General features: G+C 39.7%; 1 protein-coding gene across 2 annotated transcripts in view; it reads left to right on the top strand.

Annotated features, from left to right (window-relative positions):
- Positions 1-23041, top strand: part of PGM2 (phosphoglucomutase 2) — a 39169-nt gene extending 16128 nt beyond the window's left edge. The window contains exons 7-15 of one of the 2 annotated variants that reach the window (XM_002745919.6): positions 4159-4348; positions 5650-5747; positions 7239-7419; positions 7510-7603; positions 8833-8962; positions 10470-10659; positions 16775-16908; positions 22470-22587; positions 22730-23041. In XM_002745919.6, coding sequence (XP_002745965.4) covers positions 4159-4348; positions 5650-5747; positions 7239-7419; positions 7510-7603; positions 8833-8962; positions 10470-10659; positions 16775-16908; positions 22470-22572 — 1120 coding nt within the window. In that variant the 3' untranslated portion in view covers positions 22573-22587; positions 22730-23041. The remainder of the gene's footprint in view (positions 1-4158; positions 4349-5649; positions 5748-7238; positions 7420-7509; positions 7604-8832; positions 8963-10469; positions 10660-16774; positions 16909-22469; positions 22588-22729) is intronic. The other variant, XR_013533154.1, reaches the window with a different exon arrangement.
- The last annotated feature ends 2843 nt before the right edge of the window (positions 23042-25884 follow it).

Raw genomic sequence — 25884 nt, 5'->3', positions numbered from 1 at the left:
AGTAGAGACAAGATATTGGCATGTTAGCCAGGCTAGTCTCAAACTTCTGACCTCAAATGGTCCACCCGCCTTGGCCTCCCAAAGTGATGGGATTATAGGTGTGAGCCACCGCAGCCAGCCAGCTGCAGCTGATTTTAGAGGCTGTAGATTAGACATTGGCAGACTTTTCTTAAAGGGACAGATAGTAAATATTTTTGGCTTTAAAGGCCACATAGACTCTTTCTCAACTAGTCAATTCTGCAGTTTTAGGACAAACGCAGTCAGAGGTGCAATGTCAGTGAAGGAGTGCCAGCAGAAGTGGGTGGCTTGCCCGTAGGCCGTAGTTTGCTGACCTGTTATAGATTCCGTACATGTATGTGATTCATACATATTCATACATGTAAGTGTGTATGTGTGTGTGTACATATATATGTATGTTTAAAAAACTTGCTCAAAAGTATTAAAGAGTAAACGCTGGTATTTTTCCTTCCAAAAATTTTCTGCATATTTAAGCATATATATATGTATAACATACTTCAAAACCATAAATAGGAATATAGTGCATGTGTGGTTGGTTCTGTGCCCTTTTTCCCCCAATTAATTTGTCATGGACCCCTTTCTATGTTAGTCCCTATTAGTCCTGACTTTCTGTCTTAAAGGTGGCTGCACCTGTGTATTTAACTCAACACCACAGACTCAGTCCTTACTGTTGGGTAGGCAGTGGTCTAGCAGAGTGACAGTAGTGTCTTCTCTCCTGATTGTGACTGTCCCCCTAGCAAGAAAACACTGGTTTCTTTTCCTTCCTCCCTTCTTCCCTCCTTCCCTCCCTCCCTCCTTCCCTCCCTCCCTCCCTCCCTCCCTCCCTCCCTCCCTCCCTCCCTTCCTTCCTTCCTTCCTTCCTTCCTTCCTTTTTTGAGACAAAGTCTCACTCTGTTGCCCAGGCTGGAGTGCAGTGTCATGATCTCGGCTCACTACAACTTCTACCTCCAGAGTTCTAGCGGTTCTCCTGCCTCAGCCTCCTGAGTAGCTGGGATTACAGGCACGTGCCATGCCTAGCTGATTTTTGTATTTTTAGTGGAGACGGGATTTCACCATATTGGTCAGGCTGGTCTCGGACTCCCGAACTCGTGATCTGCCTGTTTTGCCTCCCAAAGTGCTGGGATTACAAGTGTGAGCCACTGTGCCCGGCCAAAACTACTGATTTAAAGAAACTGAACTTGTCAGTTGTCTTTGATACTGAATTAGTTGGATCAGCTGGTAGTGTCCACTCCAATGCAGAGTGTGAAAGCCGAGTCCCATCTGAAGGGAGCAGCTATGCCAGCCAAGTGGCCAAGTGTTGCCTACATGCAAATATAGGTCTCAGTTGCCAAATCATCTGAGTTCTCCTCTTCTCCAGAAACTGGAAACTTGGATTTTGTGTGTGAAATCCCCTAATTCCTCTATATTGGACCATTTTTTAATGGTGTGTAATCCAGACAAAACACATTTGTGAACTTTCCCTCTGCTCCTTTGTTTTAACTTCATGAAGAATGAAGCATTTCTGGTTTTCCACTCCTAGTAGCTAAGGAGTCAGCCCCCTTATGCACAGTATATGTGTGTGCTGAGTACATGTGTGTGTGTACACGCACGTGCATGTGTGCACATGTGTATCCATAACTTTCTGGAGTCAGAATTGTATGTGAATTCACAGAGTTGACAGTGCTTAGCAAATTGCCTTCCAAAAGTATTATACCAGTTGGTGCTCCTACCAGCAGTAGATGATGGCAGTATATGATCTCCACATTTCCTCCTGCACTATGATCCATTTTCTCATTTTTCCTGATTTGCTAGTTGAAAGTAATAGCTCACTTTTATTTGTATTCTTTAACCTATATTTTTCTCTGTATTTGTTCACCTTTTATATTTATAAACATCTTTGTTTATGGAGAAAACTGTTTTGAAAGCTGTTTTTTGTTGTTACTTTTGGAATTTTTTATTGAAACCTTTTGCTGAACTGTTTAAAAACCTTTATAATATTTATTATAATATTTATCATATTATATAATATTCCTAAGGATGACATAAAACCCAGAAGCTATAAAATATTTATTAAATTTTAATTAAATATTAAATTTAAAAATATTAATTAAATATTAAATTTAATAAATATTTTATAGCTTCTGGGTTTTATGTCATCCTTAGGAAGATATGCTGTATAACAAAATTATTAACATAACAATAAATTTTCCTTGTTCTTTCTCTAGAACTCCCATGTTTGTGTTTTGTAATATTTAAATTCTTTGTCTCATTAGTGATTTTTAATTTTATATGAGGCATGAAGTAGGAAAGCAGATTAGGTTTTTTCTAAAAGGTTTGTAGTTGTACCGACATCAATGGAAGAATCTTTTTTTTTTGTTTTTTGACTAATTGGAAAGGTCACCTTTATGAAACAATTTCTAACATTAATCAAGTGCTTATTATGTGTCAGATAACTGTTGGAGAACCTGAATATGTAATTTTTTTTTGAGGCAGAGTCTCATGCTGTCACCCAGGCTGGAGTGCAGCGTCGTGATCTTGGCTCACTGCAGCCTTAACCTCCCAGGTTCAAAGGATGCTCCTGCCTCAGCCTTCCAAGTAGCTGGGACTACAGGTGCATGCCACCATGCCCTGCTAATTTTTTAATATATATTTGTAGAGGTGTGGTTTCACCATGTTACCCAGGCTGGTCTTGTACTCCTGAGTTCAAGCAATCCACCCGCCTCAGCCTCCCACAGTGTGAGGATTACAGGGGTGAGCCACTGGGCCCAGTCAACATATTTCATTTTAATCCTTATAGTAATGCCATTAAATTCGAATACATTGTCATGCATGTTATAGATGAGAAAACTACAAGGAAGAGTGGTTAATAGCCAGCAGTCACATAGCTTATAGATGGCAGAGCTCTAGGATTTAAATTCAGAGTCTGACTCCAGAGCATGCTAACCACTCAGCATTGTTTCATCTGTGTTCATTTTCTATTTCAAATTGGATCAACTTCTGAACTCTCTTCTGTTCCTTTAATCTGCCTTTTTGTCTCTATTACCAAGCTGTTTTAATTACTATAGGTTTATTATGTATTTTAAAATCCAAGAGAGTTTTTTTTCCTGATTTTTCCTCCCTAATCTTACATATTTATTTTTCCACTTGCATTTTGTTTTCAGGGTATGCTTGTTTTAAACCATGGCTCTCTTAGAGAAGACCTTGTTCGTTTATTCCTTCTCAAAAGAAGTGGATAATAACTTAAGATTCCAGCCATCAGAGCATTGGAAATTTTTAAAGTCTTTTACTTGTCTGTAACTTCTCCTGTTAATTTTAACATTTGTTGTTAGTCTGTATGAAGTCCCTAAGTCATGGCATGGTACCAAACAGGATTGTTACCTGGCAAACAAAAAGTTTTACTATTTTTATTTATTTATTTATTTATTTATTTTGAGATGGAGTTTTGCTCTTGTTGCCCAGGCTGTAGTGTAATGGTGCAATCTTGGCTCCCCCACCCTCTGCCTCCCAGGTTGAAGTGATTCTTCCGCCTCAGCCTCCCGAGTAGCTGGGATTACAGGCCTGAGCCACCAGTCCTGGCTAATTTTGTATTTTTAGTAGTGACAGGGTTTCTCCATGTTGGTCAGGCTGGTCTCAAACTCCGGACCTCAGGTGATCCGCCCCCCTTGGCCTCCCACAATAAAAGTTGTATTTTTTCTATCTTTATGTATGGGATAACCCATACATTTTGTTAAAAGGGACATTTTGAAAATCATTTCTGAAGCTGATAAAGGACATTTGGAGACCTGTCGCTTTAGGGATGTATGGGTGTGTGGAGCCCTGGAACTGTCCTGGGCTGGCTCTCGCACTGACAGGTGTTGGGCCGGGAGGGAGTCTTGTGTGGGAACATGAGCTTGGGGTTCTTCTTTGTATCCCACTCCAGATGGGATACATAAAACAAAACCTGAAATAATCAGATTTGCTGAAAATAACTACAGAGGAGAATTTAAAACTTGAGTATGATGAGAAAGGGAATATATATATCTGGGAGAGAACAGATACATTTTGTTTCTTTGAAATGGAATTAGAAAGATATTCAGCGGTCCTGTACATTCTTGCAAACCTTGCAGTTTTGAGAGCCCTATTTCTACCTTTTATCATATTCCACGGTGTGTCTGATTCCAGGAGCGTGAACAGGGAGACAAAGGTGAAGTTCGTGCACACCTCTGTCCATGGGGTGGGTCATAACTTTGTGCAGTCGGCTTTCAAGGCTTTTGACCTTGTTCCTCCTGAGGCTGTTCCTGAACAGAAAGACCCGGATCCTGAGTTTCCAACAGTGAAATACCCAAATCCTGAAGAGGGGAAAGGTGTCTTGGTAACCTATTTTTTCTTTAATTATAAAATCTCCTTTTATATTCAACACTATTACTGTCAAGTAACATACATTTTTATGTGTTTTCATTGTGCTGAAGAAAAACTAATTTCACCATTGGAAATATGTATATATGGCTGGCTGCAGTGGCTCATGCCTGTAATCCTAGCACTTTGGGAGGCCAAGGCGGGCAGATCATTTGAGGTCAGGAGTTCAAGACCAGCCCGGGCAACATGTCGAAGCCCCATCTCTACCAAAAATGCAAAAATTAGCAGATGTGGTGCTACGTGCCTATAATCCCAGCTACTCAGGAAGCTGTCACTAGAATTGTTTGAGCCTGGGAGGTAAAGATTGCAATGATCTGAGATCCCACCACTGCACTCCAGCCTGGGTGAGAGAACAAGACTCCGTCTCAAAAAAAAAAAAAAAAAAAAAAGGAAATATACATATTTGTTACTCATTAATTTCTTTCTTTTTTCTTTTTTTTTTGAGATGGAGTCTTACTTGATTGCCCAGGTTGGAGTGCAATGGTGCGATCTTGGCTCACTGCAACCTCTGCCTCCCAGGTTCAAGTGATTCTCCTGCCTTAGCCTCCCAAGTAGCTGGGATTACAGGCACACACCACCAAGTCTGGCTAATTTTTGTATTTTTAGTAGAGATGGGATTTCACCGTGTTGGTCAGGCTGGTCTCAAACTCCTGACCTCGTGATCTGCCCGCGTCGGCCTCCTAAAGTGCTGGGATTACAGGCATGACCCCATTAGTCATTAATTTCTTAAAGGATCTTTCAAAGTAGACACCCCAGGATCAGGATATGAGAGCTGAACTCCAAATGGTGCTTTAAATTCAGTTAATTTAATTTAATTTGCCGTGCCTCCTTAATGCCAAAAAGAAGCAATAATAGAGTGAAGTTTTATCAGGTTATGATTTTTATTTCTTGTCATTTTTTCTGATGTGAAGAAGTATGCTTACAGAATGATTCCTATAACATTTTTAAAGGTTAGGGTAGCAGGGGTATTCGGACTCTCAGTTTACTTTGTTTTATTTGTGAGTCTGATCACGCAGCAATGCAGTCCAGATAGATAGAAGTAAATCTTACCTATCAGGATGGATCACCTCAGCTTACCTTTCTCTTAGCTTTTGTTTGCTAAATTTCACTTCTGGAGCTGGTCTTGGTTGGTGTCGTGTATTATCTTTCTAAGTGGGGAAAGACCTCTTTGAGTTCTTAAGGAGCTGAATGTTTTTAAAGACTACCATATGCTTGATTCTTGATTAAATAATCTTTTACTTTCAAACTCTTTTTCAGACATTATCTTTTGCTCTGGCTGACAAAACCAAGGCCAGAATTGTGTTAGCAAATGACCCGGATGCCGATAGGCTTGCTGTGGCAGAAAAGCAAGACAGGTAAAATTAATTGTGATTACCTGTATTGTAGAAAGTACAAAGGATGATCTCTTCATTGGTAAAATGTTCCTGAGGAGACGGTACCTATCTGGAAAAATATCCCATTTATTTTGCAAATGATCATTTCACTAAACTTCCTGTGGAGTCTTCTAATGGTGAGAGGTTACATGATTGGCATAATGCAGAGTAAATCAACCCAGTGTATATTTCAAATTGAAATTCCTATTTGGGAGCTTCTCATGTTATAACTGATTTTTATTGTGTGTTTTTTTTTTTTTTTTTTTTTTTTTTTGAGACAGAGTTTCGTTCTTGTTACCCAGGCTGGAGTGCAATGGCGCAATTTCGGCTAACCACAACCTCTGCCTCCTGGGTTCAGGCAATTCTCCTGTCTCAGCATCCTGAGTAGCTGGGATTACAGGCACGCACCACTGTGTCTGGCTAATTTTTTTGTATTTTTAGTAGAGACAGGGTTTCACCATGTTGACCAGGATGGTCTCGATCTCTTGATCTCGTGATCCACCCGCCTCGGCCTCCCAAAGTGCTGGGATTACAGGCATGAGCCACCGCGCCCGGCCAACTGATTTTTATTATAAGTAATGTCTCAGTGTCTGTTAAAGTACTTTGGTGCTAGCTATGTGCTTCAGTATTTGCTGAGGGGTTCAGGAGGGAGCTGTACCTTCAAGCAGATGCTGAATTTAGTTTGGACAGAGCAGAGAGGAATTCCTGTGGGGCATCGCCACAGTGTTTAAGACAAGTCTAGCCACAGAGTTTGTACAAAGGAGAAGTAGGTACATGGGAGCTAAAGTTGAAAGGTAGGCAGGGCCCAAGCAAGTTTGGGTGTCAAGTAGCCTATGTGATGTTTTGGGGGCAGGAGGTGCTGCTGTTAAAAGGATAGGGTTTTAGATTATGATAAAAGAGGTTCAGTTCTGTATCAGTGTTGAGAAAGGTAAGCTAAGGTGATACGTCCTTTTAGGTGAGATTTACTTCTAGCCATCTGGACTCTCAAAAAGAGCAGAAATGACACAACTCTTCTCTGATGTTCTGAGCATTTAGGACCAAGCTAGATCTGAAGGGGTAGTGAGATGTCCCGTCTCAGAATCAGCAACACTGACCAGTCCAGAAATTGAGATAGCAACACTTACTGTATATATGGGGGATCTTGCCAGCATATCTGTTATATTTAAAACCAAAGGCTTTGCAAAAGGTTTATATAGAGGCATTGTGTGTCATGTCTGACATACTTATTTTACACAGTCTTCAAAGGCAGGATGTCTGTTCAGGCAAACTGGCTGATATATATGGTAGCTGCTCAGATGTTTGTAAAATGACACTTACATTTCTGCTCAGTTATTCAAAGATGATAAATAACAAGAACAGCCTTGCAGAAAATACTTTGAGGCTTTGTGTGCTGAATTGTTCTATCCCATGACACTCTAGTGTCTTCCTTAAGATCATGGAAATGAATCGATGTTGTTGTTTCTTTTCTTTCAGTGGTGAATGGAGAGTGTTTTCGGGCAATGAGTTGGGGGCCCTCCTGGGCTGGTGGCTTTTTACATCTTGGAAAGAGAAGAACCAGGATCGCAGTGCTCTCAAAGACACTTATATGTTGTCCAGCACCGTCTCCTCCAAAATCTTGCGGGCCATTGCCCTAAAGGAGGGTTTTCATTTTGAGGTAAGGTGTTCCTGGGGCTCGCTCATTTTCCTTTTACCTGCTCCGTAGAAGATCTAAGGCCTGTCTTTCTGTTTTGGATTATCCTTTTAGGAAACATTAACTGGCTTTAAGTGGATGGGAAACAGAGCCAAACAGCTAATAGACCAGGGGAAAACTGTCTTATTTGCATTTGAAGAAGCTATTGGTAAGAAGCTATCGTGAAGGTGAAGGCATTGGTTAAAAAGAAAAAGGAAAAGGTTTGGATTGGAATTCAAGAGGTCTACAGTGAAACAGTTTATTTTGCTTCTCCAGTGCTCAGGTTGAATGTTGGAGTGTCCTGCTCCAAAACTGACATCTCAGTTAATTTACAGCCAAAAGGAATGTCTTAAAAATAACCAAGTCATTAATGTGAGAATCCTTTGCCCAGATGACTGAAAATGCTGAAATTTGATGCTTGGCTGCTGGTACATGTATCTTGGGAGTTGTGATGTTCCCCCCACTGTGGTGTTTAATATCCAGGCCTAAACCCTGTGGTATTTAAAGTCCATCCTCCTCCAAAAGTGCTGTTGAGGATCTATGCTAGAGTCTGCCCAGAGGAAAGGAGAAGGAAGGCATGGTTTGCTGCTGTCATCAAAGTGGTACACCCAAAAGGATGACCCAGGTCCAGCCAGACTGACAGAACAACCCTTGTCTTAAACTGTCAATATAAATGAACAGAAAGGAGAGTTAGCTATGGAAATCTGAAATTCACATTGTACCAAACGTTTTTAGCTATCAATTTAGTAAAAATGATTATGCATTAGATTTATTTGTATTCATTTGTATATTCTCTGTAACTACAACACACACATGATTTAATGAATTGAAGAAAGTATAATCGCTCAGGTTCTGCTTGTTTTTGTCACATTTGGCAGACTTATATTTCTATAACTTTTTATTTAAAAAAATATTTTCTTACACTCATTTATCAAGTATTAATTGCATGTCTATTACTCAGTGACTTTAAAAGAAATATATGACACTGACCTTAGCCTACAGCAGCTTAGATAGATTTAGTTAAATAATCACACACAAGAGTATAGGCCACATGTCAAAATGAATAATGTAACTAATAAATACTATTGGGATTCAAAGGAGAGATATGTATTGACTAGGACAATTAGAAACAATTTCATGAGCTGGAAGGAGGTGCGTGACTAGTGAATAAGCACCATGTGGCCAGGAGGGAAAATCTTGTAGGTTCTTTAGCAAATACTTCTTGAAGGCTTGCTATGTGCTAGGCACTGGGCTAAATTCTTAAACATCAGGTAGTTAATGAGAAACATGCATACACGCAACCCTGCACAATCTCTAATATGCAATAGCCAGGATTCATACTCACATGTGGTTTGACACAGTATTGTATAGATGTATTTATAATGTGTGTTTCTGCAGGATACATGTGCTGCCCTTTTGTTCTGGACAAAGATGGAGTCAGTGCCGCTGTCATAAGTGCAGAGCTGGCTAGCTTTCTAGCAACCAAGAATTTGTCTTTGTCTCAGCAACTAAAGGCCATTTATATGGAGTAAGTTGTTATTGACTCTTTTGGATTGAAATAATATTTTGAAATGCTCTATTATATACTTATGCATAAGATACTAATACTCTTTCCAATGTTCTTATTTTGGTAATGAATTCTATTTCTTATAAAAACCAAGTAAGGCCAGACACAGTGGCTCACACCTGTAATCTCAGCACTTTGGGAGCCTGAGGCGTGTGGATCACCTGAGGTCAGGAGTTAGAGACCAGCCTGGCCAACATGGTGAAATCCTGTCTCTATTAAACATACAGAAATTAGCTGGGCATGATGGTGGGCACCTTGTAACTCCACCTATTCGGGAGGCTGAGGCAGGAGAATTCCTTGAACCTTGGAGAGAGAGGTTACAGTGAGCTGAGATCACTCCATTGCACTCCAGCCTGGGAAACAAGAGCAAAACTGTCTCAAAAAAAAAATTTTTTTAAACACTAAATAAGAGATCACCTTTTCCTTTTGATACTTAACCACTTAGTAATTACCATTTCTGATTGCATTAACTCTTAACAAATGACAGCATGAAAGAATGTGATTTTAAATGTCCAATGTCAAAAAAGACTAAATGTCTTTATAGTACATCTATTCATTTTTTGTAGCAGTTACTCCACTCTGCCTTGCTTGTATGGTGCAAAAGCATCCAGAGACAATACAGAAAGTGATAGGTGTGATGTGGCTGTCTGCGCAAATGCAGGTGGAAGACCAGGCAGTCATTTGGTGATCTCTGGGGTAGATTGTTGGACCTGTTTTCTTTTTTTTTTTTTTTTGAGACAGTCTTGATCTGTCACCCAGGCTGGAGTGTAGTGGCATGATCTCGGCTTACTACGACTTCTGCCTCCAGGGTCTCCTGAGAAGCTGCGATTACAGGCTTGCCCATGCCTGGCTAATTTTTGTGGTTTTAGTAGAGATGGGAGTTTCACCATGTTAGCCAGGCTGGTCTCAAAATCCTGACCTCAGGTAAACTGCCCACCTCAGCCTCCCAAAGTACTGAGATTACAGGTGTAAGCCACAGTGCCCAGCCTGGACCTCTTTTTTAATGGTCTTTTAAAAATTATTCCTCTTGAGTTAGTTATGGCCATTACATTTATTTTATCTTTTTTTTTTTCTTCATTTTTTGCAATGGAATCTCACTCTTGTTGCCCAGGATGGAGTGCAGTGTGTGATCTCAGCTCACTGCATCCTCCACCTTCCAGGTTCAAGCGATTCTCCTGCCTCAGCCTCCTGAGTAGCTGCGATGACAGGCACACACCACCACACCCACACCCGGCTAATATTTGAATTTTTAGTAGATTCCAGGTTTCACCATGTTGGCCAGGTTGGTCTCCAACTCCTGACCTCAAGTGATCTGCCCACCTCAGCCTTCCAAAGTGCTGGGATTACAGGTGTGAGCCACTGTGCCCAGCCGTATTTCTTTTCGAATACACTGGTTGGTACATGTCCTGTGTCCACCCTGCAACATTATTTGTTCCTCATATTGCATGAATTTGTATTTGTTTGATAGGTATGGCTACCATATTACCAAAGCTTCCTATTTTATCTGCCATGATCAAGACACCATTAAGAAATTATTTGAAAACCTCAGAAACTACGATGGAAAAAATAGTTATCCAAAAACTTGTGGCAAATTTGAAATTTCTGCCATTAGGGACCTTACAACTGGCTATGATGATAGCCAGCCTGATAAAAAAGCTGTAAGTAATGTCTTCTCTGATCAACTAACCTCTTTGCTATTTACCTTCTAAAATAATTTGAATACATTGTTTAATCATACTATTCATTGAAGCTGATTTTAGGCACTTAGGCGTGATTATAAATAAGCTGTAAAAAAAATATACGGAAGCCAGGTGTGGTGGCTCATGCCTGTAATCCCAGCACTGTGGGAGGTTGAGGTGGGCAGGTCAGTTGAGGTCAGGAGTTCAAGATGAGCCTGGCCAACATAGCAAAACCTAGTCTCTACTAAAAAATACAAAAATTAGTTGGGCGTGATAAGTTAAAAACCACAAGCTAGAGCTAAAAGAGATTCTACTAGGCTGGGTGCAGTGGCTCACACCTATAATCCCAGCACTTTGGGAGGCTAAGGTGAGTGGATCACTTGAGGTCAGGAGTTCAAGACTAGCCCGGCCAACATGGTGAAACCCCATCTCTGCTGAAAATATAAAAATTAGCCAGGCATGGTGGTGGGCACCTATAATCCCAGATACTTAGGAGAGTGAAGCAGAATTGCTTGAACCTGGGAGGCGGAGGTTGCAGTGAGCCAATATTGCACCACTGCACTCTAGCCTGAGCAACAGAGCAAGACTTTGTTCCCCACCCCTCAAAAACAGCGAGATCATACTAGTCATCTAAGGCTGTGTGGTCATTTAGTGCCTTAGGCAGTAAGCGCTCAGAAGTGTGGAACCTGTCTATGGTCACAAAGCTTAGTTGGTGGGGGTCCAGGGAAAATCTGGGTTTTCTGACTCAGGATCCAGCATGTTCTTCCTGCCAGGAGTTCATGCACTTGCAGGAGCATCAGTAACCTAGAAGGCTGATGAAAACAGTGCTGGAGCCCACGCCTGGACCTTCTCATTCAGTAGGTCTGGGGTCAAAAATGTGCGTTTCTAACAAGGTCCCAGGTGGTACTGATGCAACTGGTCCTCACTTTGAGAACCACTGTTTGCTTTCTAGTTAGTTTACTCTGTTCTCTGAATGTATGGGAGCTGTTGGCTATAAAGCCTGAGGTTGCATTCTTCACGCCATGCAGATTCTTCACTGGAGTCAAAAGAAGATCCAAAGGTAGCAGAAGAGCGTTGCTGACTATGGCAGGGAATTGGGGAAGAAAGTAAGAATGTCCTTAGATTATTGGCCGGGTGTGGTGGTTCACACCTGTAATGCCAGCACTTTGGGAGGATGAGGCAGATGGATCACCTTGTGACCAGCCTGACCAACATGGTGAAACCCAGTCTCTACTAAAAATACAAAAATTAGCCAGGTCTGGTGGCAAGTGCCTATAATCCCAGCTACTAGGGAGGCTGAGGTATGAGGATTGCTTGAACCTAGGAGATGGAGGTTGGAGGTTACAAGTTGGAGCCAAGATCGTGCCATTGCACTCCAGCCTGGGTGACAAAGTGAGATTCTGTCTCAAAAAAAAAAAAAAGTGAATATCCTTATGGGATGTTAGGCACATTCTTTGATATTTGCCTTTTTATATTTTTCATTTTATCTGCACACAACATGTTTTAAAAATATTAATAATAAGAAAAAGCTTATGGTAAAACATGGCAGTCCCACCCCTGCCACCTCATTGCCATGCCACCAGGGCTAGATCTGTAAATAACGTGCTCATATAGTGATGTTATGACATATTACTTTTACAATTTGTTCATTTTCTATTTCAGAGATAAAGATTTAGTTCTTGAGGTCAGGTGTGTTGGCTCATGCCTGTAATCCCAGCACTTTGGGAGGCTGAGGCAGGCAGATCATGAGGTCAAGAGATCACGACCATCCTGGCCAACATTGGTGAAAATCCATCTCTACTGAAATATGCAAAAATTAGCTGGCCATGGTGGTGAGTGCCTGTAGTCCCAGCTACTCAGGAGGCTGAGGCAGGAGAATCGCTTGAACCTGGGAGGCGGAGATTGCAGTGTGCCGAGATGTCGCCACTACACTCCAGCCTGGTGACAGATGCACTCCAGCCTGGTGACAGAGTGAGACTCCGTCTCAAAAAAAAAAAAAATTTAGTTCTTACACTTTCTAGATTCAATATTCCCCTTTTCCCCATCCTCACAATGCGTTTATGCCACAGCTTTTGGTTAAATCAGATTCCGTGCTTTTGTTATTATGACTAGTAACTGCTGTTGCCTGCTAGCTAAGTAGTGTATTTTTATTAGGTTTTCCTAATTCGTATAGAGAATTATACTCCCTGTAACTTTTATTTTATTTTATATTTTGAGACAGGGTCTTGCTGTGTCACTTAGGCTGGAGTGAATGGCACGATTACAGCTCTCTGTAGCCTTGACCTCCCAGGCTCAAGTGGTCCTCCCACCTCACTCTTCTGAGTAGCTAGGACCAAGGGTATACCTTGCCTGGCATTTTTGTTGTTGAGACGAGTCTCTCCCTATGTTTCCCAGGCAGGTCTCAAGTGATTCTCTTGCGTTAGCCTCCCAAAGTACTGGGATTACAGGTGTGAGCCACTGTGCCTGCCTTATCTCATGTAATAATAGTTGCTTTGTTCTTCCATTTGCCTGGATTTCTACGCACCTATCAGTAGTTTTTCCCAGATCCTTTAAATGCCTCTCAGTAGGGTTTTCCCAGTCCATGTCCAGTGGCCGCCCTCCTGGTTCCTCCACCTGGACAGGGCCAGCTGCTTTCTGGGTTGGGTGCACAGCTGTCATCCTGGGAATGTCCTTCTCCAGGGTTGAGTCCCTTGCTCTTAGACCTCATGGCCTCCTCTTACCATATTTATTTTCCTAGATCACATCCTCTAATCACTTTCTGAGAAAAAGTAATTAGGAAGTAAGTTTTTTGTGACATTTAAGTCTGAAAATGCCTTAGTCTATCCTCACACTTCATTGACGCACAGTTTTGAAAGTGTTGCTATTACTTTTGGGCTTCCAGCATTGCTGTGGAGCCTCCAGTCCTTTCTTTTTCAGCAAATAGTTGAGGCCTATTACATGCTACGTGTAAGGTTATTGATGCTCTACTTACTCAGTCCTTTCCATGAAACTTGTTTTGTTTGTTTTTTCCTCTGGGAAGATTTTAGGAACTTTTCTCTAAACTTCAGGTTCTGAAATTTCACAGTGATGTGCTGTGGTGTGAGTTCCTTTTTATTCATGTTTCTGGATACGTCGTCTGTAGAATCATTTATTTTAGTTCTAAGAAGTTTTCTTGATTATGTATCAAGAAAGGGTGCTAATTGGTTGATTTTTTAAAATAATCACCTCACCTGCATTTTCAGTTCTTTATTTCTCTATTTATTTATTTATTTTGAGGTGGAGCCTCACTCTTTCGCCCAGGCTGGAGTGCAGTGGTGCCATCTTGGCTCACCGCAACTTCCGCCTCCCGAGTTCAAGTGATTTTCCTGCCTCAGCCTCCTGAGTAGCTAAGATTACCGGTATGCACCACCACACCCAGCTAACTTTTGTATTTTTAGAATAGATGGAGTTTCACCATGTTGGTCAGGCTGGTTTCAAACTCCTGACCTTGTGATCCAACCACCTCGGCCGTCCAAAGTGCTGGGATTACAGGTGTGAGCCCCTGTGCCCAGCTCAATTTTTCATTTCTTAAAGAGTTCTTAAATGTTGGTTCTCCAAAACTGATGTTCTACTTTTCTTGTTTCTTTCTTTCTTCTGTTTTTTGGGAGACTTCCTCAGCTTTAGCTTTCAGTGCCTCTGTTGGCTATTTCAGTTTTAATCTCTAATTTATTAAAAATAGTGCCCTATTGAAACAGGGTCTCCCTCTTTCACCCAAGCTGGAGTGCAGTGGTATGATCATAGCTCACTGCAACCTTAATCTCCTGGGCTCAAGCCATCCTCCTGCCTCAGCCTCCTGAGTAGTTGGGACTGCAGGCGTGTGCCACCATGCCTAGCTAAGGTTTTTTAGTTTTAGTAGAGACAGGATCTTGCTGTGTTGCCCAGGCCGATTTTTTTAAATGTAAACAATGTCTTATCTTTCTATAGACCTAATTATAGCTTTTAAAAAATATAGATCTTCTTCTACATTCTCTTTATCTCCACCAAGTTCTTTTTATTCTGTTTGTTTCAGACTTTGTCTTTTATTTGATGTCTTTCCCCAAAAGTCTGATGATCTTTAATTATCTTTTGAGCACCTAAGAGCTGATTGAAAGTTCGGTGTACATGTGCAAATCAAATGGCATACTTTACTCAGAGGATATTGAGAGCAAGTTAGCTTTATAACGGGATCCCCCTATCTGATTTAATGAGACCTTAATCACCTACCCAAAGATTCTAAGATGAGATGCGCAGGCCCTGGTGGCATGACGGGGCGGAGCTGAGGGTGTCAGCCTGAGGGCTTTTACTTGATCCCTCAGTTTTCACCATGTCCTGCCCAGGTTCCCCAGCTCCTGAATGTTTCTGGTTTAATTTTTAGATAATTTAAACTATCTCCTGCAGAAATAGAGAAGAGGTGGTTCTGTGACCACATGGGCTGGGAGAAGGGAACCAGGAGGGTCTAAGAGCATCTTTCAAATGCTGTTCCTGCTTTCCGCCCCTGCCTCACACTTGCCCTTTGCAGTACCTGGTGCCTCTGGTTCTTGAACCTGGCCAGGATTCTACACAGCACCTTGCCTCAGTTCTCATCCCTGTCTCCTTTTGCAGGCACTCAGATTTCATTCTCTGGGTCCCACCAGACCGGTGCTGTGCCTCCATCTGTTTTCTGACTTGCACCATTGGTTGGCAGCCCCATCAGCTGCTATCTCCTCTTTGTCTCTTTGCCCATGTGTTTATGCTATTTAAAGTACCTCTGTAATTTTAATGGAGTTTTGGGACCTATCAAATATAAATATACCATTTCCTCAAGACCGTTTTTCTTCTCTAACCAATAAATTTGTTTGGCCTTTATTTTCTTACAGAAGCCTTCTTTTTTGAGACATAGTTTCACTCTGTTGCCCTGGCTGGGTGGGGTGCACTGGTGCAATCTCGGCTCACTGCAACCCCAGGTTCAAGCGACTCTCCAGCCTCAGCCTCCTGAGTAGCTGAGATTGCAGGCACCTGTCACCATGCCCAGCTAATTTTTCTATTTTTATAGAGAGGGGGTTTCGCCATGTGGGCCAGGCTGGTCTCCAACTCCTGGCCTCATGTGATCTGCCCGCCTCAGCCTCCCAAAATGCTGGGATGACACATGTGATCCCAGCCTGGAAGCTTTATTTTTTTTAAAAAAAAATCTCCTTTTGTACTTTTTTTGGGCAAAGATTCACTTTGTAACAGTAAACTATGGTCTAGCTTTTTTTCTTTTTTGTAGTGTATTATTAATCTATTTAAATCTTTTGCAAAATGATGTGTTTTAGTAAAACTTTAATAACTTCAATAGAACTAGGGAAGTAAAAGCTAATACACAAAGTTACTTAATTTTCTTTTTTAAAATGAATTTAGTTCTGTTAATTCACCAATAAAAATTGTATATATTTACAGTGTACAATCTGTTTTTAAATAATGTATACATTGTGATGGCTAAATCAAGTTAATTAGCATATATTACCTCACTTATTTACGTATTTGTAGTGAGAACACTTAAAATCTACTCTCTTAGCAATTTTCAAGTGTATGGTACATCATGATGAGTTGTAGTCACCATATCGTACAATAGATCTCTTGAACTTTTCTTCTGTCTAACTGAAACCTTATGCCCTTTGACCAGCATCTCCCCAAACTCCCCCTCTCTTATCCCCCCACCCCCTCGCCATCAGCCCCTGGTAACCACTACCCTACTCTCTGCCTCTGTGAGTTCAGCCTTTTTGGATTTCTCATAAAGGTGAGATCATGCAGTATTTGTCTTTCTGTGCCTGGCTTATTTCACTCAACATATAATGTCTTCCCGGTTCATCCATATTGTTGCCAATGACAGGATTTCCTTCTCTTTTAAGGCTGAATAGTATTCCATGTAGTATGCCACATTTTCATAAATTATTGTTATTTAGTATTTCATTCTTTTAGAGTACATTTTCTAATTTCCTCCAAAATGTTTTTCTTTTCTAACCAATAGATTTGTTTGGCATTTATTTTATTTTTATTTTCTTACTTAAGGGAAGATATTGGTTAGGGCAGAATCGTCTGTGTTACTATTTAAATTTATAATGTGTGCGTTCATTCCTAGGTTCTTCCCACTAGTAAAAGCAGCCAAATGATCACCTTCAGCTTTGCTAACGGAGGCGTGGCCACCATGCGCACCAGTGGGACAGAGCCCAAAATCAAGTACTATGCAGAGCTGTGTGCCCCACCCGGAAACAGGTATGACGTGGGTGGCAGCTGGTGAGATTTTTACTCCCCTGACTTCCTAACTGGTCCTATTCAAGTGACAAGTAAAATATTCCATGTAGTTTAATTAGAAATGCTGTTTCGGAACCTGCACTAATATCGTGATATTAACAGCCAGTCTGAGCATCCAGGAAAAAGCTTACTTTTTGCTTTCTTACTTTTGTCCTAACTTTCTTTGTGTCGGAAAATTTTATCCTTATTACAGTGTAGTAATACAAGTGCCTTTTTCTAAACGCTTTTCATTGGTGGCTAGCACCAGTGAGATTTTCTCTTTTTCTCAAACTTCAGTCTTCCTATGGCTCTGATAAAATAAATTAGAATCCATTCTACATGCATTCAAGAAATGTCTTTGAGTACCCATTGTACACAGGTCTGTGCTGGGTTCCTGAGGGGCGCAGAGAGCCTCATCAGAGAGAGTCCTTGCTGCCAAAGCACTGATGGGCTGGTAGCTTCAGGTTCAAGTTTCTGTGACCTCAGTAAAGAGTTTGAGTTGGTCAGTCTCTAACAACTTAACATATTGCACCTTAACAAGCTCAGTGCATGTCCTTAGTGTGTGTAAATGGGATGCTGCATGCCTATCCAGCATGTAGTTAACTGGCACTTCCCTATTCAGAATACAGTTGAAAATCAGGAAATGTTTTTGTAAAAGGTTAATTAAGTCAGTGCTGTCTGATGGAACTAAAATGCAATCCACAGATGCAATTTTTGGTTTTCTACTTGTCACCTTTTAAAAGAGTAAAAAGAAACAGATGAAATTAATTTCAATAATTTATTTTACTTAATCTAATGTATCCATAAAATCATTACAACATGTAATCAGTGTAAATATTATTAATTAGATGTTTTATGTTCTTTTTTTTTCCTTTGGAAGGCCTCAAAATTAATTCTGTAATTTTACACTTACAGTATGACAAACCAAAGTTTTGCTCATAGAAAAGCTTTTCCAGCCTTATGAATCAAACTTGAATTTTGTGCAAATGAAAGAAGGTGAAAATTCCTGAGCATCTTAAATTGTCAAGCTAGTAGCACATTAAATATAGCAAATGAAAGGAATGGAGAAAGAATTGTAACAAAGTTTTCTTAGACAAGGGGAAGGAAATATTAAAACAAAACAACTCTATAAAACATGGACACAAGAACTTGGAAAGCTCACCACTCCATAAGTTTATCATGAGGGAAATAGCGTTCTGTATCCAGATGAGCCCAGAATACAGCTCCAGTCCAACAAAGTCATGCTTGTGGCTCTCAAATGTCAGATGTCCAATAAAGAGATATTTAAGAAGTCATGGGACTTCATAATCTCTTTTCACTGTGGATTTCCATTCAAAACCTTTTTATGCTTAAAGTACAAAAACTCAACTATTAAGTGAACATATAAAAGTTGATTTTCTAAGAAATCTGGATTACCAGTGTTTTATTGTAATATTATAAAAGAATGGTGTTCTCATGTGCATTCGATAATAAGCTCTTTGCTGCTATGTTGCATATAGTTTTTCATAAACATTTCTATATAATTCTTTCTCATTTAGTGTTTTCTTATTTCTTTTAAAAACAGATGAACAGTCCAACTTAAGGATCTCCTTTTTCTATATCTTTGTCCTTTCCTTTTCATTATCTGATGAAAACATATCATATTTCAGAAAGCTTTCCTTTGTAATAATAACACTTTAAATGTTTAAGTCTATGGTATTAAAATTTTTCAGCTGGCTTACTGAGTGGACTTAAATTCAAATACTAACTTATAAATTAATTTTTAAAAACTTTGAAAATTTGTCCTTTTATTATATTCATTGAAACATTGCTTCCATCTGTTCAATGAGACGTTAAGCACTGTGTCAGTTGATTGATCTGTGGTCAGGGCTTAAGCAAGTCACCAACATACCTAAAAAGCAATAAAGTCTTTTTTTTTTTTTTTTTTTTTTTTTTTGAGACAGGGTCTCTCTCTGTTGCCCAGGCTGGAGTGCAGTGGTGCAATCTTGGCTCACTGCAACCGCCTCCCTGGTTCAAGCGATTCTTGTGCCTCAGCCTCCTCAGTAGCTAAGATTACACCCAGCTAATATTTTTGTATTTGTTTTTAGTAGAGACAGTGTTTCATCATGTTGGCCAGGCTGGTCTCAAAATCCTGACCTCAAGTGATCCACCAGCCTCAGCCTCCCAAAGTGTTTGGATTACAGGCATGAGCCACTGCACCCAGCCAGGGATAAAGTCTTGACTAAGATTTCCTTCTTTCCTGAAAAGCTTAAATATTATTAATATGCTTTATGTCATGGATTTCAGTTATTCATAGAATTTCATGACCTTCTAATCAACTAAGATGGAAAATCCTGTTTAAGTATGTGCTGCTTTAAAAATACTTTTTTGGGCCGGGTACAGTGGCTCACGCCTATAATCCCAGCACTTTGGGAGGCCGAGGCGGGTGGATCACGAGGTCAAGAGATCGAGACCATCCTGGTCAACAAGGTGAAACACCGTCTCTACTAAAAATACAAAAATTAGCTGGGCACGGTGGTGCACGCCTGTAGTCCCAGCTACTCGGGAGGCTGAGGCAGGAGAATTGCTTGAACCCAGAAGGCGGAGGTTGCGGTGAGCCAAGATCGCGCCATTGCACTCCAACCTGGGTAACAGGAGGGAAACTCCATCTCAAAACAAGACAAAAACAAAAACAAAATACTTTTTTGTCAGGGGAGATGTCTTTAGTTTTGCCCGACTTTCTATTTTGAACAGTTTTAAACCTACAGAAATGTTGGAATAAGAATGCAGTGAATACCCACGTGCCCTTCACTTAACCAAACTTTTTATGTAAAGAGCCAGATAGTAAATATTTTAGGATTTGCAGGCCATGTGGTTTCTGTCACCATTACTCAGCTCTACTATTGTAGTAAGAAAGCAGCCATATGCATAAAGGAATGGGCATGGCTGTGTTCCAGTTTTACTTGACATGAACCACAGTTTTTTGACCCCGATCCAGACTCAGAAATTGCTAACATTTTGCAGTATTTGCTCTCTCACTATATATGTTATGTATTTGAGGTTTTTCTGAACCATTTGAAAGACTATGATACTTCGTGACGCATCATAAGACTTCCTGATACTTCACTCGTAATATTTCAGTATGTGACTTAAGAACAAGAACATTCTCTTAATATCTTAAGGCAAATAAGTAATAATGGTATGAGGCAGGGTTCCAGTGAACCAACAGAACCAGCAGAATGTATCTATTAAGAGATTTTTTTGCAAGGAATCAACTTGTACAATTGATTGTGGGGCTGGCTTGGCAAATCTGAAATCCACAGGGCAGGCTGTCCAGAAAGGGACCCTGGAATTCACAGGTATGGGTTAAAGTTGGGGAGAAATAGCATGGGGAGAAATGCCAGATATAGATGATGGAGAGGAAGGCAGCAAATTACACTGCCATGTGTATACCTATGTAGCAATCTTGCATGTTCTTCACATGTACTCCAAAACCTAAAATACAATTTAAAAAAAAAAGTTGCAGTCTAGAGGTGGAATTCTTCACGAAAACCTCAGTTGCGTTCCTAATGCCTTTCAGGTAGAATCTAGCCTATCTACATTTTCTAGGATAATCTTCTTTCCTTAAAATTGACTGATTATAGATATTAATCACACCTACAAGATACCTTCACAGCATCACAACATTACAGTTTGAATAACTGGAGACAGTAACCTAGCCAAAATGACACGTAAATTCAAACATTCGCAAAAGTCAGTAAAATAGCTGTTTTCTCCCAATCTGTAATCAAGAACACTGCATTTAGTTGTAATTTAGCTTAAATGGTTTTTCAGAGTAGAGAAAAATAAATGCCTAATTACACATGATACTTTCCTAAACATTCCAATAAAGAGATCCATCTAAATTTAGACTTTTCAGAAACAGAAATTTCTAACCCTGGTTAAAATGATCATAGGATGTGTCCTGTTGTTTTTAAAGATGTCAGGAAATATTCTCAAACATTAAGTTAACAAGTGGAACAGTTATTGATTAGGATGGAGAATAGTAAGATAAATCTAACTTTGGTTTTAAGAATTATTACACCACGAAATCTTACACTGTAATACTGATTTCTTTTTCACACGTAAAAATTCAATATCAAAAATATCAATATATATATGAATCATAATGTTCACACATGTCATGATTAAAAAATAAACTTGAATAATAAATTAGTAATCAGTAAATTCACTGAGTTTTAGTTTTAATTATACTTGAAAAGATTATTAGCTTATTGTGCCTTCCTGAGAACCGTTTTCTTCAAAGCACATTTATTGAGAAAGAAAAGAAAACTGATATAATTCACATGTACTTATAAAGCATAATTACTTTATATGTTGCCAGTAGGGATAAAAATAATTATAATGATAGCTACATTTATTGAGGTCTTTGGGCCGGGTTCAGTGCTAATTGCTCTATATAATTTGTCACAATCTGTACAGCAACTCTCTTGAGAAGGTAAAGCCTTATCCCAATTTTACAGATGAGGAATCTGGGTCTTAGAGAGGCCAAGCCATTTGCCCAAAGGCACATAGCTAGTAAGTATACAGCCAGAATTCATGTCGACAATGAAATAGCTTGCTTTAGTAGTACTGTTTAGCTATTACAATGTTGACATGATTTTAACTAATTATAGGGATTTCCATTAAAATAAATTTTGCATGTATTAAAGATGATATGAAGAGTGTGAAGTAATGGAAAGTACAAAGGATTTAGTTTTTTAAATTCAGCTTTTTAGTGTTAAGTACTTACATTACTCACACTAGGCTACTTAAGATGCTGGAAACCTGTTTAACTGCAAGTCAGCTTTATCTGTTATTTACCTTTCAAATGTTTGTATATAAATGAGTGTTTCCCATGGCCTTGAAAACTTGATTTTCTTAGAGGGATCTATGTCCCCAGATTCTTGTTTATACTTTAGTTGTGACTCTTTGGTTCTAAAAATAGATAGATTATGATAAAACCACAGGGGTCTGATTTCTTGGTGTTGGACTCCTCAAACCTACCCGGAGGCTCCCCATCGCTGTCCATTCTAGGAAGGCCTTATAGAAGGCTGTAGCTTAGTTGCCAGTAGTTTGAGGGCAGACATCATCATGAGTGTCTGTATTCTGGGAGACTGAGGAGTTAACAGAGATGTTGCTTGTAAAAGTTTAGCAGGATTTAATGGCAACTGACATCATCAAAGTTTTCTCTACACCCTCAGGTACAAATATTATAGATCTTTTAGGGATGTGAGGCCAAAAATTGTGTTTCTTATAAATTCTTATGAGAGGAGCAAAGGATAATTTTGTTTATAGTTCAGACCTTGGAAAAAATCTTTGGGGAAAATAATGCATATTGTCTCATGGGGTGTTTTGTCTAAGTCAACAGATGTGTTCCATGCTTAAGCCTCTGGAATTCTGTTTTCCAATTTAGTCTTCTTCTTAAGATTATATTTTAATGTCACTTGGTCAGTAGGGGAAGCATTTAAACTGTGCTTTGGAATAATCCCTTGACCTGGATTTTTTTCCCTCTTATTTTCCAGTGATCCTGAGCAGCTGAAGAAGGAACTGAATGAACTGGTCAGTGCTATTGAAGAACATTTTTTCCAGCCACAGAAGTATAATCTGCAGCCAAAAGGAGACTAAATACTCCAGCCTTGGGTATACTTGCATTTACCTACAGTTAAGCTGAGTTTAAATTGTTAAGCAATATTTTTGAGGGCCAAATGATTCAAAATATTACAAGTATTTATATGTTTCACAAAGACCTACATTCCTCATTGTTTTCTGTTTGATCTTTAAGGTGAAAAAAGAAAAGATGGCCAAACCCAGCAAACCAACATTCCTACTAACAAGTTGAGCTTGGATGTATTTTGAATTTTTTCAAATATGAAGATTTTTAAACTAAAAAAAAAAAAAAGATTGTAATTGATGTGCCTTAATTTGCATAAATCATAAATGTATGTCCTCTCTGTAATTCTTTTTATGTGTGCTTCAAATAGCCAGAAAACCTATGCAGTTAGTAAATTCTGGGCTGTCATATGTGGGATAGCCACTTTTTAGGTATATGTACACTTATGTTTCTATCAATTCCCTATAAAGTAAAGTAAATGAATGGATCAAATGTTGTGTTCATCTTTGGGGAAAATATGATTTGCAGGAACCTGTGAAATGGAGCAAAAGATGCCTTAAAAGATAAGGATTTTTGGACTAGATTTTTTTAGTTCTATTCATGCATGTAGCATATTAGTACATTGTACATGTGCTAGGAAAAAACAGCTTCACTGTTTAATGTGTTGGAATTCATTTTACCTTTTTAAATCTGGAAACACGAACAGTTGTTTACTTGAAACTCAAAAGTTGTATATTCTGATTTTTGTTTTGTTTTTTGTTTTTGTTTTTGTTTGCATTAGCACAATTTAATGTAATTCTTGGTTGGAGGCAGCAAGACCTGTAAGCAATAACTATTTACCTGACCCTGATTTTTTTCTCTTGTCCTGTGTGATCTAAAATCTAAGACTAGATTTTATTATGATAGATTTCCTATGAGCAGATTTCTAATAGCAAATAGATTTGTTATTTAATCTGTATGTTCTATCTTCTCATAATTCATGATCTTACAGCCTTCCAAAATGACTCCAGTTGTTCACCCATGAACTAGGACCAAACTTTCTTTACGTATTTTATGTATTTTACATTATTTCCTATTTTTAAAGCAAGTGATTGCCATTATTATTATTATAGTCAACCTAAATAGTTATGAACAGTTTCAGAACAATGAAAAATTATATATATGTGATGGTCATTTTTCTAAAGAACAAAATGTTTTTCTATTTTAATCCTATGTAGCTTGTGTCCTACCAGAACTCGTAAATCTATAATATTCAATACATTCTACAAACTCTACAAACTGCTTCATGGTAGAAGCCATATTTATGTTTATTTTACAATGTTTTCTAGTGTCAAACTGTACTGTGGAGAAAAGAAATGTTAGGTCTGTGCTCCGCCTACATTTTTTTGGTGCACATACCATTTACCCAGTCATGGAGTTTGTTTCTGGAAATACAAAGTTGATTGAGACCCAATCCTGCTATGATGGAACTCAGTCTACTTGGAGGGCAAATATGTAACAGCAATACTTACAAATTCTATCATAGAGGTTTTTTTTTTTTTACAAGTATTCAGTGTTCAGAAATCTGAAGGAAGGATTCATGCTGCCCAGAGAAAGCCTCATAGATGAGGTGCTGAATGAGATGCTTCATCCTCAGGGATGAGGAGCAGCTGAAGACGGGAGAGGAGGCCCTCCGAGCACAGAGCACAGCACAGACAAAAATGTGGAGGTGCTGGCAAGTGGGGGTGGGGGAAGCAAGGGGAGATGGTGAAAACAGAAGCCAAGACGGAAACTTTAGAATGCATCCCACTTCTCTGCCACTCACATGAGCAGATGGTTTCATCGGACCTAGAAGGGATCCAGCCAAACTCTGTCACCTGTATTTCTAAGAAAGAGCTCACCACGGCTGCTCATTAAGTATTTCTCAACTTCTTCCTGTTATGGGTTGTAGGGTAGCCCACCTCGTGCATAAAGCTGGCAACAATAAGGCCACTGGGTTCTTTTTTTTTTTTTTTTTTTTTGAGACGGAGTTTCGCTCTTGTTACCCAGGCTGGAGTGCAATGGCACAATCTCAGCTCACCACAACCTCCGCCTCCTGGGTTCAGGCAATTCTCCTGCCTCAGCCTCCTGAGTAGCTGGGATTACAGGCACGCACCACCATGCCCAGCTAATTTTTTGTATTTTTAGTAGAGACGGAGTTTCACCACGTTGACCAGGATGGTCTTGATCTCTTGACCTCGTGATCCACCCTCCTCGGCCTCCCAAAGTGCTGGGATTACAGGCATGAGCCACCGCGGCTGGCCCTTAAAAGTCGTTTTTAAGGGTGGTTTTAATTTCAAAGGAAAATTGAGAGGACGGAACAGAAAAATTCCATAAGCCCCCCTGCCTCCACACATGTTGCTTCCCTTATGACAAAAACCCCCACCAGAGTGATATATTTAGTATGATTGATGAACCCAAATACATCATTATCTCTCAAACTATGGAGACAGGAAAAAGATCAGGGGTTAGGAGGGAGGATGACTAGGCAAAGCACAGAAGATTTTAAATAGTCTGACATCATAGTGATAGATACATGTCATTATACATTAGTCCAAACCTTTAGAAGTACAACACCCTTATCTGTAGACTTTGGGTGATAATTTTGGTTGGTTTTTTAAAATTTTTATTTTATTATTATTATTATTTTATATAGCCTACAGCACCTGGTATCCCAGGCGGTCTCCCATCCAAGTGATAATTTTGTCATTTTTAAAATGAAGATATTGGCCAGGTGTGGTGGCTCATAGTTATAATTCCAGTATTTTGGGAGGCTGAGATAGGAGGATCACTTGAACCCAGGAGTTCACTAACAGCCTGGGCAACATAGTGAGACCTCATATCTATAAAAAGTTAAAAATTAGCTGTTCCTGTGGTCCTAGCTACTTGGGAGCCTAGGAGGCTGAGGCTGCAGTGAGCCATTATCCACGACTACACTCTGGCCTGGGTGACAGAGCGAGATTCTGTCTCAAAAAAATAAATAAAGATATTTTACTAAATGGTCTCCGATGTCATTTCATCCTGCATGTATCTCTGCATTATATGGGAATCTGTAAAGGGCAATTATAGTAACAATAAATCATTGGCAATTGTCTTTGGCATAATTCTTAGATCATCCTCTTTTTTTTTTTTTTAAATGGAGTTTCGCTCTTGGAGACCCAGCTGGAGAGCAATGGCACGAGTGAACAATCTCAGCTCACTCCACCTCCGCCTCCTGGATTCAAACGATTCTCCTGCCTCAGCCTGCCGAGTAGCGTGAACTACAGGCATGTACCACCACACCCGGCTAATTTTTTGGATTTTTAGTA

This window comes from Callithrix jacchus, chromosome 3 (genome assembly GCF_049354715.1).
Source record: "Callithrix jacchus isolate 240 chromosome 3, calJac240_pri, whole genome shotgun sequence".
NCBI lineage: Eukaryota > Metazoa > Chordata > Mammalia > Primates > Cebidae > Callithrix > Callithrix jacchus.
This window is presented reverse-complemented; position numbering and strand designations above follow the sequence as displayed.